This window comes from Chiloscyllium plagiosum, unplaced genomic scaffold (genome assembly GCF_037043375.1).
Source record: "Chiloscyllium plagiosum isolate Xiang-an unplaced genomic scaffold, Cpla_swu_hap1 HiC_scaffold_35, whole genome shotgun sequence".
Taxonomy (NCBI): Eukaryota; Metazoa; Chordata; class Chondrichthyes; order Orectolobiformes; family Hemiscylliidae; genus Chiloscyllium; species Chiloscyllium plagiosum.
In genome coordinates, this window is record NW_028270173.1 from 61,894,160 (window position 1) to 61,909,694 (window position 15,535).

General features: G+C 42.9%; 1 protein-coding gene and 1 long non-coding RNA gene across 2 annotated transcripts in view; both read left to right on the forward strand.

Moving 5' to 3' along the window:
* LOC148141043 (uncharacterized) overlaps positions 1-15,535 on the forward strand; it is a 93,951-nt gene that overhangs the window by 55,500 nt on the left and 22,916 nt on the right. Inside the window, exon 2 of the long non-coding RNA XR_015753121.1 lies at positions 10,515-10,700. This is a non-coding gene — a long non-coding RNA (uncharacterized LOC148141043). The remainder of the gene's footprint in view (positions 1-10,514; positions 10,701-15,535) is intronic.
* Positions 5,303-7,194, forward strand: LOC122541605 (uncharacterized). Its single transcript, XM_087978933.1, has one exon. It carries the CDS (start codon positions 5,854-5,856, stop codon positions 7,018-7,020), a length of 1,167 nt encoding a protein of 388 aa, XP_087835059.1. The 5' UTR covers positions 5,303-5,853; the 3' UTR covers positions 7,021-7,194.

Consider the following 15,535-nt stretch of genomic DNA (forward strand, 5'->3'; position numbering starts at 1 on the left):
AGGGGACTTAAATATAGGAGCAGTGATGTCGTGTTGCAATTCTCCAGGGCTTTGGTGAGACTGCACATGGAGTATTGTGCGCAGTTTTGGTCTCATTATCTGAGGAAGGATGTTCTTGCTGTAGGAGTGCAGTGAAGGTTTACCAGAATGATTCCACGGAAAATAGGACTAAAGTAAGTGGAGAGTATAAATCAGTGAGGATTATGTTTGCTGGAGTTCAGAAGAATGAGGGGCACCTCACAGGAACCTGTCAAATTCTAACATGATTGGTAGATGTAGAAAGGATGTTCCTGATAGCAGGAGAGTGCACAACCAGGCATCTAAGTCAAAGGATGTGAAATAAATCATTTAGGACTGAGGTGAGGAGACATTTGTTCATCCAGAGAGTGCTGAGCCTGTGGAACTTGCAACCATACAAAACAGTCAAGACCAGACATTGTATGATTTCAAGAAGGAATAGGATATAGCCTTTGTGGGAAAAGGAATCAAGGAATATCAGGTAAAGCAGGTCCAAGCTGTTGAATGAATGCTGCAGCAGGCTCAAAGTGCCAAATTGCCTGCTTCTATTTTTTTTCTGTTGCTCTGCATGTTTCACTCGCTCCTTTCTTTAAAGGCAATTTAACATTTGCCAATTGGATGGGATAGTTCCTGTTTTGAAGTTCCACAATTATAGCAGGCATATTCACTATCTCCATAGGTAGCTCTTCTACAGTCTTGGGGTATAGGCTGTCAGGGCCTGGAGTTAACAGATTTTCATTGCTTCGATTTCACCAATCCTTTTTCTGTCTTGATATTACCTTCCTCACTGTAGCTGCGAGATTCCACTTATATCTGGAATGAACTTCTTACTTATGCTTTGAAGACCAACACAGAACTTTTGTTCAATGTCCCTGCCATTTCCTCATTCACGACAATATTTTCTGCAGTCTCTGCATCTAAGGGATTGATATTTATTTGAGCTGCTCTCTCCCTGATTATATCCCTAAAACACTTAGATTTTCTTTTATCAACCCTTTGACACATACTCGCTGGTTTCCAAAACACTTCCAATCTGCAGACTCGTTCCTACAGTTTTCAATATTATAAAACTCTTCCTTTAATTTTAATGCTATTCATAATTTCCTGAGTGAGCCACAGATGGGTTTCTCAGTGGAATGTATACTTGTTTAACATTTTGGATTGTTTCTTTAAGTATTTCACTGTTCATTTACAACCATACCCCACAGTCCATTGATCCAGCTAACCTGAGTCTGCCCCTCCCTCATAACAATGTAATTGACTTTCAATTTGAAAATTCCTCTTTGTGTTCAGAGAATATTAATTTGAAACTGAAGATGAAAATCAAAGATATTTCTCAATGGTTCCTCGTGATGACTTGACAAATTAATCATGTTTTATTCCACAATAATGACAACTGCTTCATTACACTACAGATTGATCTTGACCATTGCTGAAGGAACATCTACACTGTGGGAAGACCATAAGACCATAAGACACAGAAGTGGAAGTAAGGCCATTCGGCCCATCGAGTCCACTCCGCCATTTAATCATGGCTGATGGGCATTTCAACTCCACTTACCAACATTCTCCCCGTCGCCCTTAATTCCTTGTGACATCAAGAATTTATCAATCTCGGCCTTGAAGACATTTAGCGTCCCGGCCTCCACTGCACTCCGCGGCAATGAATTCCACAGGCCCACCACTCTCTGGCTGAAGAAATGTCTCCGCATTTCTGTTCTGAATTTACCCCCTCTAATTCTAAGGCTGTGCCCACGGGTCCTAGTCTGTTCGCCTAACGGAAACAATTTCTTAGCGTCCACTCTTTCCAAGCCATGTATTATCTTGTAAGTTTCTATTAGATCTCCCCTTAACCTTCTAAACTCCAATGAAATACAATCCCAGGATCCTCAGCCGTTCCTTGTATGTTAGACCTGCCATTCCAGGGATCATCCGTGTGAATCTCCGCTGGACACGCTCCAGTGCCAGTATGTCCCTCCTGAGGTGTGGGGCCCAAAACTGGACACAGTACTCCAAATGGGGCCTAACCAGAGCTTTATAAAGGCACATCGCTGCTTTTATATTCCAACCCTCTTGAGACAAATGACAACATTGCATTCGCTTTCTTAATCACGGATTCAACTTGCATGTTTACCTTTAGAGAATCCTCGACTAGCACTCCCAGATCCCTTTGTACTTTGGCTTTATGAATTTTCTCACTGTTTAGAAAGTAGTCCATGCTTGTATTCTTTTTTCCAAACACCTCACATTTGCTCACGTTGAATTTCATCAGCCATTTCCTGGACCACTTTCCCAAACTGTCTAGATCCTTCTGCAGCCTCCCCACTTCCTCAGTACTACCTGCCTGTCCACCTAACTTCGTATCATCGGCAAACTTCACTAGAATGCCCCCAGTCCCTTCATCCAGATCATTAATATGTAACGTGAAGAGCTGTGGCCCCAATACTGAACCCTGTGGGACACCACTTGTCACCGGCTGCCATTCCAAAAAAGAACCTTTTATCCCAACTTTCTGCCTTCTGTCAGACAGCCAATCCTCAATTCATGCCAGTAGCTCACCTCGAACACCATGGGCCCTCACCTTACTCAGCAGCCTCCCGTGTGGCACCTTATCAAAGGCCTTTTGGAAGTCTAGATAGATCACATCCACTGGGTTTCCCTGGTCTAACCTACTTGTCACCTCTTCAAAGAATTCTAACAGCTTTGTCAGGCACGACCTCCCCTTACTAAATCCATGTTGACTTGTTCTAATCCGACCCTGCTCTTCCAAGAATTTAGAAACCTCATCCTTAACGATGGATTCTAGAATTTTGCCAACAACCGCAGTTAGGTTAATTGGCCTATAATTTTCCATCTTTTGTCTTGATCCTTTCTTGAACAAGGGGGTTACAACAGCGATCTTCCAATATTCCGGGACTTTCCCTGACTCCAGTGACTTTTGAAAGGTCTCAACCAACGTCTCCGCTATTTCCTCAGCCACCTCCCTCAGAACTCTAGGGTGTAGCCCATCGGGGCCAGGAGATTTATCAATTTTAAGACCTTTTAGCTTTTCTAGCAATAGCTCTTTTGTAATGGCAACCATACTCAACTCAGCCCCCGACTCCCTTTAATCGTTGGGATATTACTCATGTGTGCCACTGTGAAGACTGACGCAAAGTACTTATTAAGTTCTCCAGCCATTTCCTTATCTCCCATCACTAGCCTTCCAGCATCAGTTTGAAGTGGCCCAATGTCTACTTTTGCCTGTCGTTTGTTTCTTATGTATTGAAAGAAACTTTTACTATCATTTCTAATATTACTGGCTAGCCTACCTTCATATTTGATCCTCTCCTTCCTTATTTCTCTCTTTGTTATCCTCTGTTTGTTTTTGTAGCCTTCCCAATCTTCTGATTTTCCAGTGCTCTTGGCCACTTTATAGGATCTCTTTTTTTCTTTGATACATTCCCTGACTTCTTTTGTCAGCCGTGGCTGTCTAATCCCTCCCCGGATAATCTTTCTTTTCTTTGGGATGAACCTCTGTACAGTGTCCTCAATTATACCTACAAACTCTACCATTTTTCCTCTACTGTCTTCCCTGCTAGGCTCTGCTTCCAGTCAATGTTCGTCAGTTCCTCTCTCATGCCCTCGTAATTACCTTTATTTAACTGTAACACCATTACATCCGATTTTGCCTTCTCTCTTTCAAACTGCAGACTGAACTCTACCATATTATGATCGCTGCTTCCTAAGTGTTCCCTTACTTTAAGATCTTTTATAAAGTCTGGTTAATTACATAGCACTAGGTCCAGAATAGCCTGCTCCCTTGTGGGCTCCATGACAAGCTGTTCCAAAAGGCCAACCTGTAAGCATTCCATAAATTCCTTTTCTTTGGATCCACTGGCTACATTATTTACCCAGTCCACCTGCATATTGAAGTCCCCCATGATCACCGTGACCTTGCCTTTCTGACATGCCTTTTCTATTTCCCGGTACATGTTGCGCCTCAGGTCCTGACCACTGTTAGGAGGTCTGTACATAACTCCCATTATGGTTTTTTTGCCTTTGTGGTTCCTCAATTCCACCCACACAGACTCCACATCATCCGACCCTATGTCGTTCAGTGCCATAGATTTAATTTTGTTCTTAACTAACAAAACCACCCCGCCCCCTCTGCCCACCTCCCTGTCTTTTCGATAAGTTGTAAATCATCGGATGTTTAACTGCCAGTCTTGAACCCCCTGCAGCCATGTCTCTGTGATGCCTACCACATCATAATCATTCACGATGATCTGTGCCGTTAATTCATCTACTTTGTTACGAATGCTATGAGCATTCAGGCCTTAATGCTAACTTTCTTATCATTAGAGATATTGGAAGTCATAAGATGTCCTAAGTTATCCTTCCTTTTTGTTGCATTCCTAGTCTGCCTCAAGCTTAAATCCACCTGCATACATGTTATCCTCCTGCTTATCTTTCCATTTAACTCCATACTCCCTGTTCGCTTTCACTTTCCCTTCCCCCCAACTCAGAAGTTTAAAGTCCTACTGACCACCCTATTTATCCTCTTTGCTAGAACATTGGTACCAGATCGGTTCAGGTGGAGAACGTCCCAACGTTACAGATTCCCCCGGTTCCAAAACTGATGCCAATGCCCCATAAAGTGGAATCCCTCTTTTCCACACCAATCCCTTAGCCATGTGTTTACTTCCCTAATTTTCTTATCCCTATGCCAATTGGCACGTGGCTCGGGCAGTAATTCGGAGATTATGACCCTTGAGGACCTGTACTTCAATTTCCTTCCTAGTGCTTGATAGTCCCCAAACAGGTCCTCCACCCTAGCTTTGCCTATGTTGTTAGCCCCAAAATGGACCAGAACAACTGGATCCTCCCCCTCCCGCTCCAATATCTTTCCAAGTCGGTCGGAGATGTCCCGCACCCTGGCACTGGGCAGGCAACACACCATGCGAGACTCCCGATCCGGCTTGCATAGGATTCTATCTGTCCCTCTAATTATGGAATCCCCTGTAACAACTACTTGTCTTTTTGCTCCCCCCTTTTGAATGGCCTTCTGCACCATGGTGCCATGGTCAGCTGGCTCATCCTGTCCAGAGCCCTTTTCCTCATCTGTACAGGGAGCAAGAATCTCATACCTGTTGGACAAGGTCAAGGGCTGAGGCTCCTGCACTCCTGAACTAAGGTTCCCCCTACCTGCCTCACTTACAGTCACACTCTGATGTCCCTGATCACTAACTGAATGTGAATTACTTAATCTCACAGGTGTGACTGCCTCCTGAAACAAAGCGTCCAGGTAACTCTCCCCCTCCCGGATGCGCCGCAGTGTTTGAAGCTCAGATTCCAGATCATTAACTCTTGAGCCGGAGTTCTTCCAGAAACCAACACTTGCTGCAGATGTGGTCACTGCCATTCACAATGGGAACAGCCATCTCCCACATCATACAGCTACAGCACATCACCTGCCCAGCCATCTCTGCTTAGTTAATTACTTTATTACCGTCTCTCTGCAGCATTGCTCAAGACAGAGAAGGGTGAGCAGTGCAACCATCTTCTGGAAATCAGAGTGGTCACGGGAGCTTTGACATATTATCAGATCTGAAACTGATCGGTGAGGTGGAGCCTTCCAGGAGAACCAACTTCTCTGAACATTCATCTGTGGGCCGACTGGAGGCTGGGAAGAAATGTGAGTGGATGCCAAGTCAACTAAGTTGCATGAGGTACTGACTCCTATCTGAAGGTGAGGCTGATCAAAGGTGAGGTGTGTGAGAAGGGCTCCATAGACTCAGAATTTCTTAAACACAAGGTACATCTGCAGAGTAACTGTAACACAAGGAAAGCTACATGGAAAAGAAACCATTCAATTGTGAGGAGCGTGATCAAACTTTTGAGCAGTCATCAATGCTTGTGACTCACCGACGCATTCACACAGGAGAGAAGCCGTTCAAATGTGAAGAATGTGATCAGAGGTTTGCCCGGTTATCGGGCCTTGTGAATCACTGGCCCATTCACACAGGGGAGAAACCATTCAAGTGTGAGGTGTGTGGCAAGTCATTCTCACAGTCATCAACACTCCTCGTGCACCAACGTGTTCACACAGGGGAGAAACCATTCCGGTGTGAGGTGTGTTTCAAATCTTTCTCCGACTTGTCGACCTTCCACAGACACCAACGCATTGACACAGGGGAGAAACCATTTATGTGTGAAGTGTGCAACGAATCATTCTCATTGTCATCAGATCTTCGTATACACCAACGCATTCATACAGGAGAGAGACCGTTTATGTGCAAACTGTGTGAGAAGTCATTCTTGTCATCATCAGATCTCTGCAGACATCAACGCATTCACACAGGGGAGAAACCATCCAGATGTGAAGTGTGTAACAAATCATTTTCGCAGTCAGGAAATCTCCGTGCATACCGATGCACCCACACAGGGGAGAAACTGTTCAAATGTAGCATTTGTGACAGATCATTCTCTGGCTCAACAAGGCTTCTGCTTCACCAGAGAGTCCACACAGGGGAGAAACCATTCACATGTGAGGTGTGTAATAAATCATTCTCGATGTCATCAAGCCTCAACGAACACCATCGTATTCACACAGGAGAGAAACCATTCAGATGCAAGGTATGTGACAAGGCATTCTCGATGTCATCAAGCTTCTGTGTACACCAACTCATTCACACAGGAGAGAAACCATACAGATGTGAAATGTGTAGCAAATCATTCTCGCAGTCAGGAAATCTCCGCGCACACCAAAGTACCCACACAAGGGAGAAACATTTCAAGTGTAAGTTGTGTGACAGATCATTCTCCGACTCAACAAGGCTCTTGCTTCACCAAAGGATCCATACAGGGGAGAAGCCATTCACATGTGAAGTGTCATCAAGCTTCCATATACACCAACGCAGTCATACAGGGGAGAAACCATTCAAATGTGATGTGTGCAACAAATCATTCACGAGGTCATGGAACCTCCTGTTCCATCGGAGGATCCACACAGGGGATTGAAACGTTTATCATGGAATGCTTTTGGTATCTTTAACCATTCATGGGATTCACCATGGGATTCACACAGGGGAGAAACTCTTCAGTTGCAGTGTTTGTGACAAGGCTTTCACACAGTCAGTGTAATTATCCATCAAGCACATTCACGTTCGCGACAAATCCGATTGCTATAACATCTGTCACAACAGTATTGCTGGGGAACAACTGCTGAGGATTTTCGTGGAGGTGGTGTTTGTCTGTGCTTACTGATTGTGATCTTTGGGTCAGAAAGTCGGGTCTAGGCTACCTTGCTGGAAAAGCGCAGCAGGTCAGGCAGCATCCAGGGAACAGGAGAATCAACGTTTCGGGCATAAGCCCTTCTTCAGGCATGAGGAAAGTGTGTCCAGCAGGCTAAGACCTTGCACATTAAGTGTATAAGTCCTGCTCTGATTGACCTCTTAAAGTCATAGTATAACAATAGGAACTGAAAAACAAAGGAGGAGATGGTGAGTGAAGGAGCAGCTTTTACACAAATTGTATCCCCAAATATCCACACCAATCTTCAGGCAGTCTGACTATTCTGTGGGCAGTCAGGGGTGGAAGTGTCCCTTATGCTGTAAAAGAAGATCCAGCTGAGAGAGCTGTTTACTCGGTGCTTTGTGTTGAACTGTTTGACTGGAGCTGTGTGTTGGATATTGAGTGTGTTCATTGGAAACAATTCTGTCTGGTTTCCAGCCTGACTTTTACAGGTGACTCATTCCTGAATGTGAGAAGGTTAGGTGTAATTATCCCGGATCTGCAGAGGCTCTGGCGAATCATACTGATTTCTTGTTGCATTCTGTTTGTGTGTTGGGAATTGGTTGTTATATCAGCGAACTCTGACTGATCAGTTCTCGCTGTGTATTGAATTTGAATGTTGCCTGTCTTTACAAATTCCTCTGAGATCTCCCACCACCTTTGGTGTTCTATTGCATTTTGCAGCCAGTTAAGTTCTCTCAAGTGTCGTCACTATTTTGAGAAATACAGTGGCCAGTGTGTGCACAGCAAGCTCTCTGAAACAGCAATGTGATCATGACTAGAGAATTATTTCTTTGATTGAATGATTAATGTTCACAAGGATACTAGTGATAACCCCCTGTTGTTTTTCAAACTACAGCTAGGGGATCTTTTCCATCCACAATAATGCAGGTAGGGCTTTAGCTTAACATCCTACCTGAGAGATTCTTCTGCTGTTACCCCTCCCCCCACCCTTAGTTTTGTAATGCTCACATCTGGCGTAGTACCTAATTAAGAAATGTGACTGTGACCTCTGAACAAATGTTATTGATAGCCATGGCCCTCTGTGGTATTCCTCCCCCTCCTTCCCATTTCCCTCAAGTTTTGATCTGCAGATTTGTGACTTTAATCTTTGCACCATTGCTGGCCATGAGTTCACCTGACCTGGTCTTCAGCTTTGGAAATCCTTTCCTATACTTCTCTGTCATCCTGCAAGACACTCCTTAAAATCTACCTCTGGAGCTTAGTGTTTGGTCATATTTACTATTTTTGTCATCGTTTATTGAAAAGCAGCAGTTTAGATCTGGTACCTGAGCTATGATATAGGCACAAGACAAAGCAAGTTTGAGACATAGAAAGCAAGTATACTAGTTGCAACAGATGAGACTCCTTTACCCATTGCAGAACTGTTCTGTAGATTGGAGCAGTAGAAGTGGAGCACTCCCAGTGGTCTTCAGCCATTTTATGTTGACCTTTGGTAGTCTTTTGTAATCTCAGAGTAACAGTTTTTGTTCTTACCTCAGGTTGACGTGGGGTAATTCCTAGTCTTTCCACAATGAGATGATGTGGCACGGTCCCTGGACCTGCTTTCCCATTCCAACCTGCTGTCCCAGTAAATATATGTTGTTTTGGGGTCCGATCTTCAGTGCTATGTCAATCACCTGTCTAACCTCTCTTGGACCAATGGTTATAGGACGGCTGCTCATAACCAGATAGCTGTCATCTCCTTAAAGGTTGGATTTCATTCCTTCTCAGAACAAAATTGTCTTATTCTCAATGCACTGCATTGATCATGAAATAGGGTGGTGAACGAGTCATGACATTGATGATTCTTATGACCTGTCTTCTGTTTTCATAAATGTTTGTTTTTGTGAAATGCTAGTCACAAATGTGACACAGTTAAATGAGGTTTAGGTGGCACAGGAAATGCCAAATATGGGAATCTGAGTTAATACAAGTTTCAGGTGGCCCCTAATTTCAACAGCAACAAATGGTGAAGCAATTAAAATTGGAATTCTCAAGAGGCCGTAAGTTGAAGAATGTGGTGATTATGCAGGTTTGTAAGGCTTGAGGAAATCAAGGGAGGAGTGAAAACTTAATTAGAATTTTAAAACTGAGGTGTTGCCAAACTCCTTGGAATGCAGTTCTGATGCAGACCTGGATTTTGGAGAGGCAGTCATGAGGGAGAGCTGCCTCATGAAGGAGCAGTGCCAAGGGAGAGCTGCTACTTGGAGAGGCAATACAGAATGAGAACTCCTTGGAGGGATCGTACTGAGGGGGAGCTGATTTTTTGTAGGGGCAGTGCTAACAGAGATTTGTTGATACTGGACTTCGTAGTTCACCATTGTTTGCTCAGCCACCTCAAAGGGCAATTCCAGGTCAACCACATGATGTGGCCCTGGAGTTAAATATTGAGGAGACGAGGCATGTCTAGTAGATTCTCTTTCCTAAGTGACTGTATTTAGGTTATAAGGATAAGCTGAAGTTTTCATGTTTTTATTTGATTATATTCTACAAATTCCAAAATTGATTAAATTCACCTTTCCAACATGGAACGGTTCAGGTGAAGAGCAAAGAACTCTTTTAGTGAAACTGGATAAACACGTGAAGGAGAAAGATCTGCTGATAGTGTGAGATGAAGAAATGTGAGAGGAGGGTCATGTGAAACATAAATGCCAACTGGGCAAATGACCTGTTTCTATCAGTAATCTTTTTGTATGGAACTTTTTGTGATTGGATTTGAAATTTCTGGATTGTTCATCCAGTTCCACAGCAAATCAGCTGCCATACCTGGAGACATAAGGTTTGAAATGTATTTAAATGACTGTTTTGTAAATTTTACCTGGAGGCCTCAGCCTTTCCCACAAAACCTGAGTTTTGATTTGATAGATTTGCCTCGTGTTGTGGCTGATTGTCAAATTTGGGTTGTGCAGTGTGAGTGAATGCAGTGTATCTAATTTTACTGGATCAATCAGAAGCCTTCATTCAGCGGCACTGAAGCAATATTTTCTTCGGTTTTAACTCCCTCTGGGCCATGTGTTCTCTTCACTTATATTAACACAAAGGAGAGAAATTTCATAATTGTCTGCTCCTGATCACTATCCAATGACCCTGCTGGAAAGAGAGATGTGCAGTAGTGAAGTGACAAACAATCTGTGGAACAGTCCATATCTGAGGATTTAGCCCCATCAGTAAAGGAGAGGAAGTTGTAGTAAATAATGTTTCCCTTTCTTGTTTTACAGAACGATTGCACCATAATAGAGAATACAGAGAGGACAGATGCTGCAGATGGATCCTGAGCAACGCCCAACTGTACAACTGTGGGAAGACATCCAGTCCCATCGCATCTCAACACAGAGAAGGTCGGGCAATGAAACCATCGTCTGGAATCAGTCTGGTGAAGAACACTGAGGGGAGATCAAATTCAGGTATTGAAATGATAAAAAATGTGGATAAAATAAATGTGGAGTGGATGCTTCCTCTTGTAGGGCATTCTAGGATGAGAGGCCATAGTCTTAGGATAAGGCGTAGCAAATTTAAAACAGAATTGAAGAGAAAAAAATTCTCCCAATGGACTGTGAATCTGTGAAATTTGTTACTCCAAAGTGCAGTGGCTGCTGGGACAGTGAATAAATTTAAGGAGGTGTTAGACAGATCTTTAATTCATAATGGTTTGAAAGGATATGTAGTGAAGGCAGGAAATGGGGTGAGGAGCATAGTCAAATGGCGGAACTGACTCAATGGACTGAATAGCCTAATTCTGCTTCCAAAGAACTTATGGTCGGACAGCTATGATGTCTGATCAAATCTGAGACTGGTCAGTCATATTAGCTTTTCACGAGAAACAACTTTTCCAGTGATTTTCTGTGGGTGATCAGTCAGGATATGGTTGGGAAGGAATGTGAGTGGCTCCAAGTGCGGTGATAGCTTCAAACATTCATTGAGAGTTATTAACCACTGATTCAGTCCTACAAATGACAGTCTTTTCAAGTATGAAAATGTGAGGAGGTCTTCTCAGCCTCACATGATGTCTTGACACAAGATGCACCTACTGTTCAAGTGTTAATGTAAGGACAGCTTCATCAAAGAGAAATGATTCAAGTGTGAGGTGTGTGAGTGAGGTATTATATCCCTGTCATGAATCATCGATGTATTCATACTGGTGTATGCCATTCAAATGTGAGACATGTAAGAAATACATTGCACAGTTATCAGGCCTGATGAGTGACTGGCCCATTCACTCAAGAATTAAGCAATTCACATGCGAGGTGAATGACAAATCAATCTTGCAATCATCAAACATACTTTTGCACTCACACCATGGAGATATCTTTCATGTGTGAGGTGTGTGAAAAATCGTTCTTACAAAACAGAAATCTCCACGCACGCGCGCACGTACACACATACACACACACACATTCAGACAAGGGAGAAACTATTCAAGTGCAAGTTCTGCATCAAATCATTTACTAGCTTATCAAACCTTTTGCTCATTAGAAGATTCAGAACTGTAACAAGTTTACTATCCGCTTGAAGTTACCTCTTTACCCATGACACTGACAGGTCCATACGACAACACAGTCCTTGTGAGATATAGTCAATATTGCAGCAAGAGATGGGCTGACATGGAAATCAGACTGGATAGGCAGATCAATATAGGAATCAAGATAATTTTAATGTTGGGAATATCTCCTTCATTTGTTTTGTTTTAGGAATATAAACTTGGGGCAGCATGATGGCTCTGTGGTTAGCACTGCTGCCTCACAGTTTGAGGAGCCCGCGTTTGATGCCAGCCTCGGGTAACTATCTGTGTGGCGCTTGCAACTTCTCCCTATGTCTGCATGGGTTTCCTCCGGGTGCTCCCACAATCCAAAGATGTGCAGGTTAGGGCATTAGTCAAGGGTAAAATATAAAGCTATAGGGCAGGGGAATGGGCTGGGGTGGGTAGCTCTTTGGAGGGTTGGTGTGGACTTGTTGGGCCAAAGGGCCTGTTTTCACACTGTAGGGATTCTTTCCTATAAATATTTGTTTTGGATATTGCATCCCAGTCTGGAGCACTTATCTGAATTTGGATTGGGTCACTGAATATATACACATGTTTGTGCAGGTGTTCAAGAGCAGGAGCATAAAACTGGTGGAGTCTGTTAAGTATGTTGGGTCACTGTAATTTGTTGCAAAATATTAGTTTGTAATTCACATTAATAAGAAAAAAAAGTCAGACACATTATCCATAACAGTATAAAGTTTCCAGACACAGTGAAGAGTAAAATGATGGATTTCCTTCACTTCTCAATCTCTGGATCACTCTGATCTATGTCAGTCATGCTCCCTCTCAGTCTCCTGCAGATTCTGCTGACTTTTAAAATACATCCCCCAGTCAGAGTATTGAGTAACAAGATAAGGAATATTGGGAGCAGTGGAGTTAAGGAGCGGTTAATTAGCTAAATGTTCCCCATGCAGCTTCAGCGAAATATTCCAACTTAAATTTGTAGCCCATGTTATGTTGTCAGTTAAAACATTTCGGTCAAATGCAAAGCAGAAGGGAATATTTTTTGAGCAGAACTGCGGATGGATAGCTCCTATAACTACAGATGCATTTTTTTTCAGTGCAGTATTTTGTCCTTGGCTTCTGGCAGCTGAGAGTAATAAAACAATCAAAAGTGAAAGCAACCTTTAAGCAGACAGAAATGTTAGTATCTCCATGTACCAGGAAGTGGTTAAAAGGACACACATTGGATTGATAAAGAAGTGTCTTTGGGAAGTAATAATCTTGAATCCACGAAAATAACACGTTAGTAGTAAGAACTATTAGATCTACGATGTCATTGCTACCAATTAACTGGTCATACATCTGGCGAGACCACATTTCCCCTGGCACAGGATCACAACAGTTATCACTTTAGTTACAGTATGTTAAGAAACAGAAAATATGCACCACTCACCAGATTGCAACAAGCTCGTGCGTCTGCAGCATTTTGGCATGGTCTCTAATTTCGTTCTGGATCTGAAGGTGGGATTTCAACATTCCTCTTGTGCGCTTTAATATAAAGTTAATCAGTGTGATATAAATAAATCGAAATACACACCTTAATCATGCATGGCATTATTGAAATTGTTTAAAAATTAAAATCCTTCAACCTGCTCGCCTTCTGAACACATGCAAAATAGATGGTGTAAACCCTTGGAACTGAGAGGAAGTTATTAGCCCGTTATTTCTATGAGTGAATGACAAGCTGCAATAAGTTAGAAATAATTGTTTGAAATACATTAAACTGTGAACCTTCCCCAATCCTGAAGCAGTTACCTCAAGGCAGGGCCATTTACCCAGATGAGTCTTTATGGCACATATTCGCTTTTCTAGTTCTTTTTGTCCAACACTTCTCTCGTGGCTCAGGTAATAATTGAGATATTATTAGGTTTAAGTTATGATTCTTAATTTGACTGAACTACTCTTCCTGACCGTGGAGACACGCTTTTCTTCACTTCACAATGTTTTTAGTACCTACATGGACTATGATGACTGCTCTCTTTCTCTTCCATTCTAAGTTCCTTTACAGATCAGATCAGATGTCCTGAACCCTGACACAGTGCAACAGCGATCTGGACACATTATGCTGCAGAGAATGGTGTCAAGCCCCCTCTGTATACTGTCCACTCCAACTGCTTCATTCTTTTTTTCTTCCCCTACTGGAATAATTTCCTCTACCAGAATGCATTTGTCAGTGATATTGATCTTTCTGTTGTCCTCAATGTTGTCCAGGTAATCTGAAAGAGCATCAAATATATTGGACTGTTGTAAAGTTTGAGGCTCCTCTGTTGCTACTCTGTAGATTCTCTAACTTTTCACACAATCAATAGACAATAGATAATAGACAATAGGTGCAGGAGTAGGCCATTCTGCCCTTTGAGCTGCACCACCATTCAATATGATCATGGCTGAACATCCTTAATCAGCATCCTGTTCCTGCCTTATCTCCATAACCCTTGATTCCACTATCGTTGAGAGCTCTATCCAACTCTTTCTTAAAGGAATCCAGAGACTGGGCCTCCACTGCCCGCTGGGGCAGAGCATTCCACACAGCCACCACTCCCTGGGTGAAGAAGTTTCTCCTCATCTCTGTCCTAAATGGTCTACCGCGTATTTTTAAGCTGTTCTCTGTCCTCTGGTTCGGGACTCACCCATCAGTGGAAACATGTTTTTTCCTGCCTCCAGAGTGTCCAATCCTTTAATAATCTTATATGTCTCAATCAGATCCCCTCTCAGTTTTCTAAACTCAAGCCCAGTTGCTCCAGTCTTTCAGCATAAGGTAGTCCTGCCATTCCAGGAATTGACCTCGTGAACCTACGCTGCACTCCCTCAATAGCCAGAATGTCTTTCCTCAAATTTGGAGACCAGAACTGCACACAATATTCCAGGTGTGGTCTCACCAGGGCCCTGTATAGCTGCAGAAGAACCTCTTTGCTTCTATACTCAATCCCTCTTGTCATGAAGGCCAGCATGCTATTAGCCTTCTTCACTACCTGCTGTACTGGCACGCTTACCTTCATTGACTGGTGTACAAGAACACCCAGATCTCTTCGTACTACCCTTTTACCTAAATTGATTCCATTTAGGTGTAATCTGCCTTCCTGTTCTTGCCACCAAAGTGGATAACCATACATTTATCCACATGAAACTGCATCTGCCATGCATGTGACCACTCACTTAACCTGTCCAGGTCACCCTGTAATCTCCTAACATCCTCCTCACATTTTACCCTGCCACCCAGCTTAGTATCATCAGCAAATTTGCTAATGTTACTATTAATACCATCTTCTATATCATTAATATATATTGTAAAAAGCTGCCGATCCAGCACTGATCCCTGTGGTATCCCACTGGTCACTGCCTGCCATTCCGAAATGGAGCTGTTTATCACTACTCTTTGTTTCCTGTCAGCCAACCAATTTTCAATCCAAGTTAGTACTTTGCCCCCAATACCATGCGCCCTAATTTTGCTCACTAACCTCCTATGTGGGACTTTATCAAAAGCTTTCTGAAAGTCCAGGTACATTACATCTATTGGATCTCCCTCGTCCATCTTCAGAGTTACATCCTCAAAGAATTCCAGAAGATTAGTCAAGCATGATTTCCCCTTCATAAATCCATGCTGACTCTGACCTATCCTGTTACTACTATCCAGATGTGTCGTAATTTCATCCTTTATAATAGCGGTACAACATTCCCACTTCATTTCATACCAGTAAGAAATCAAAATAGTCT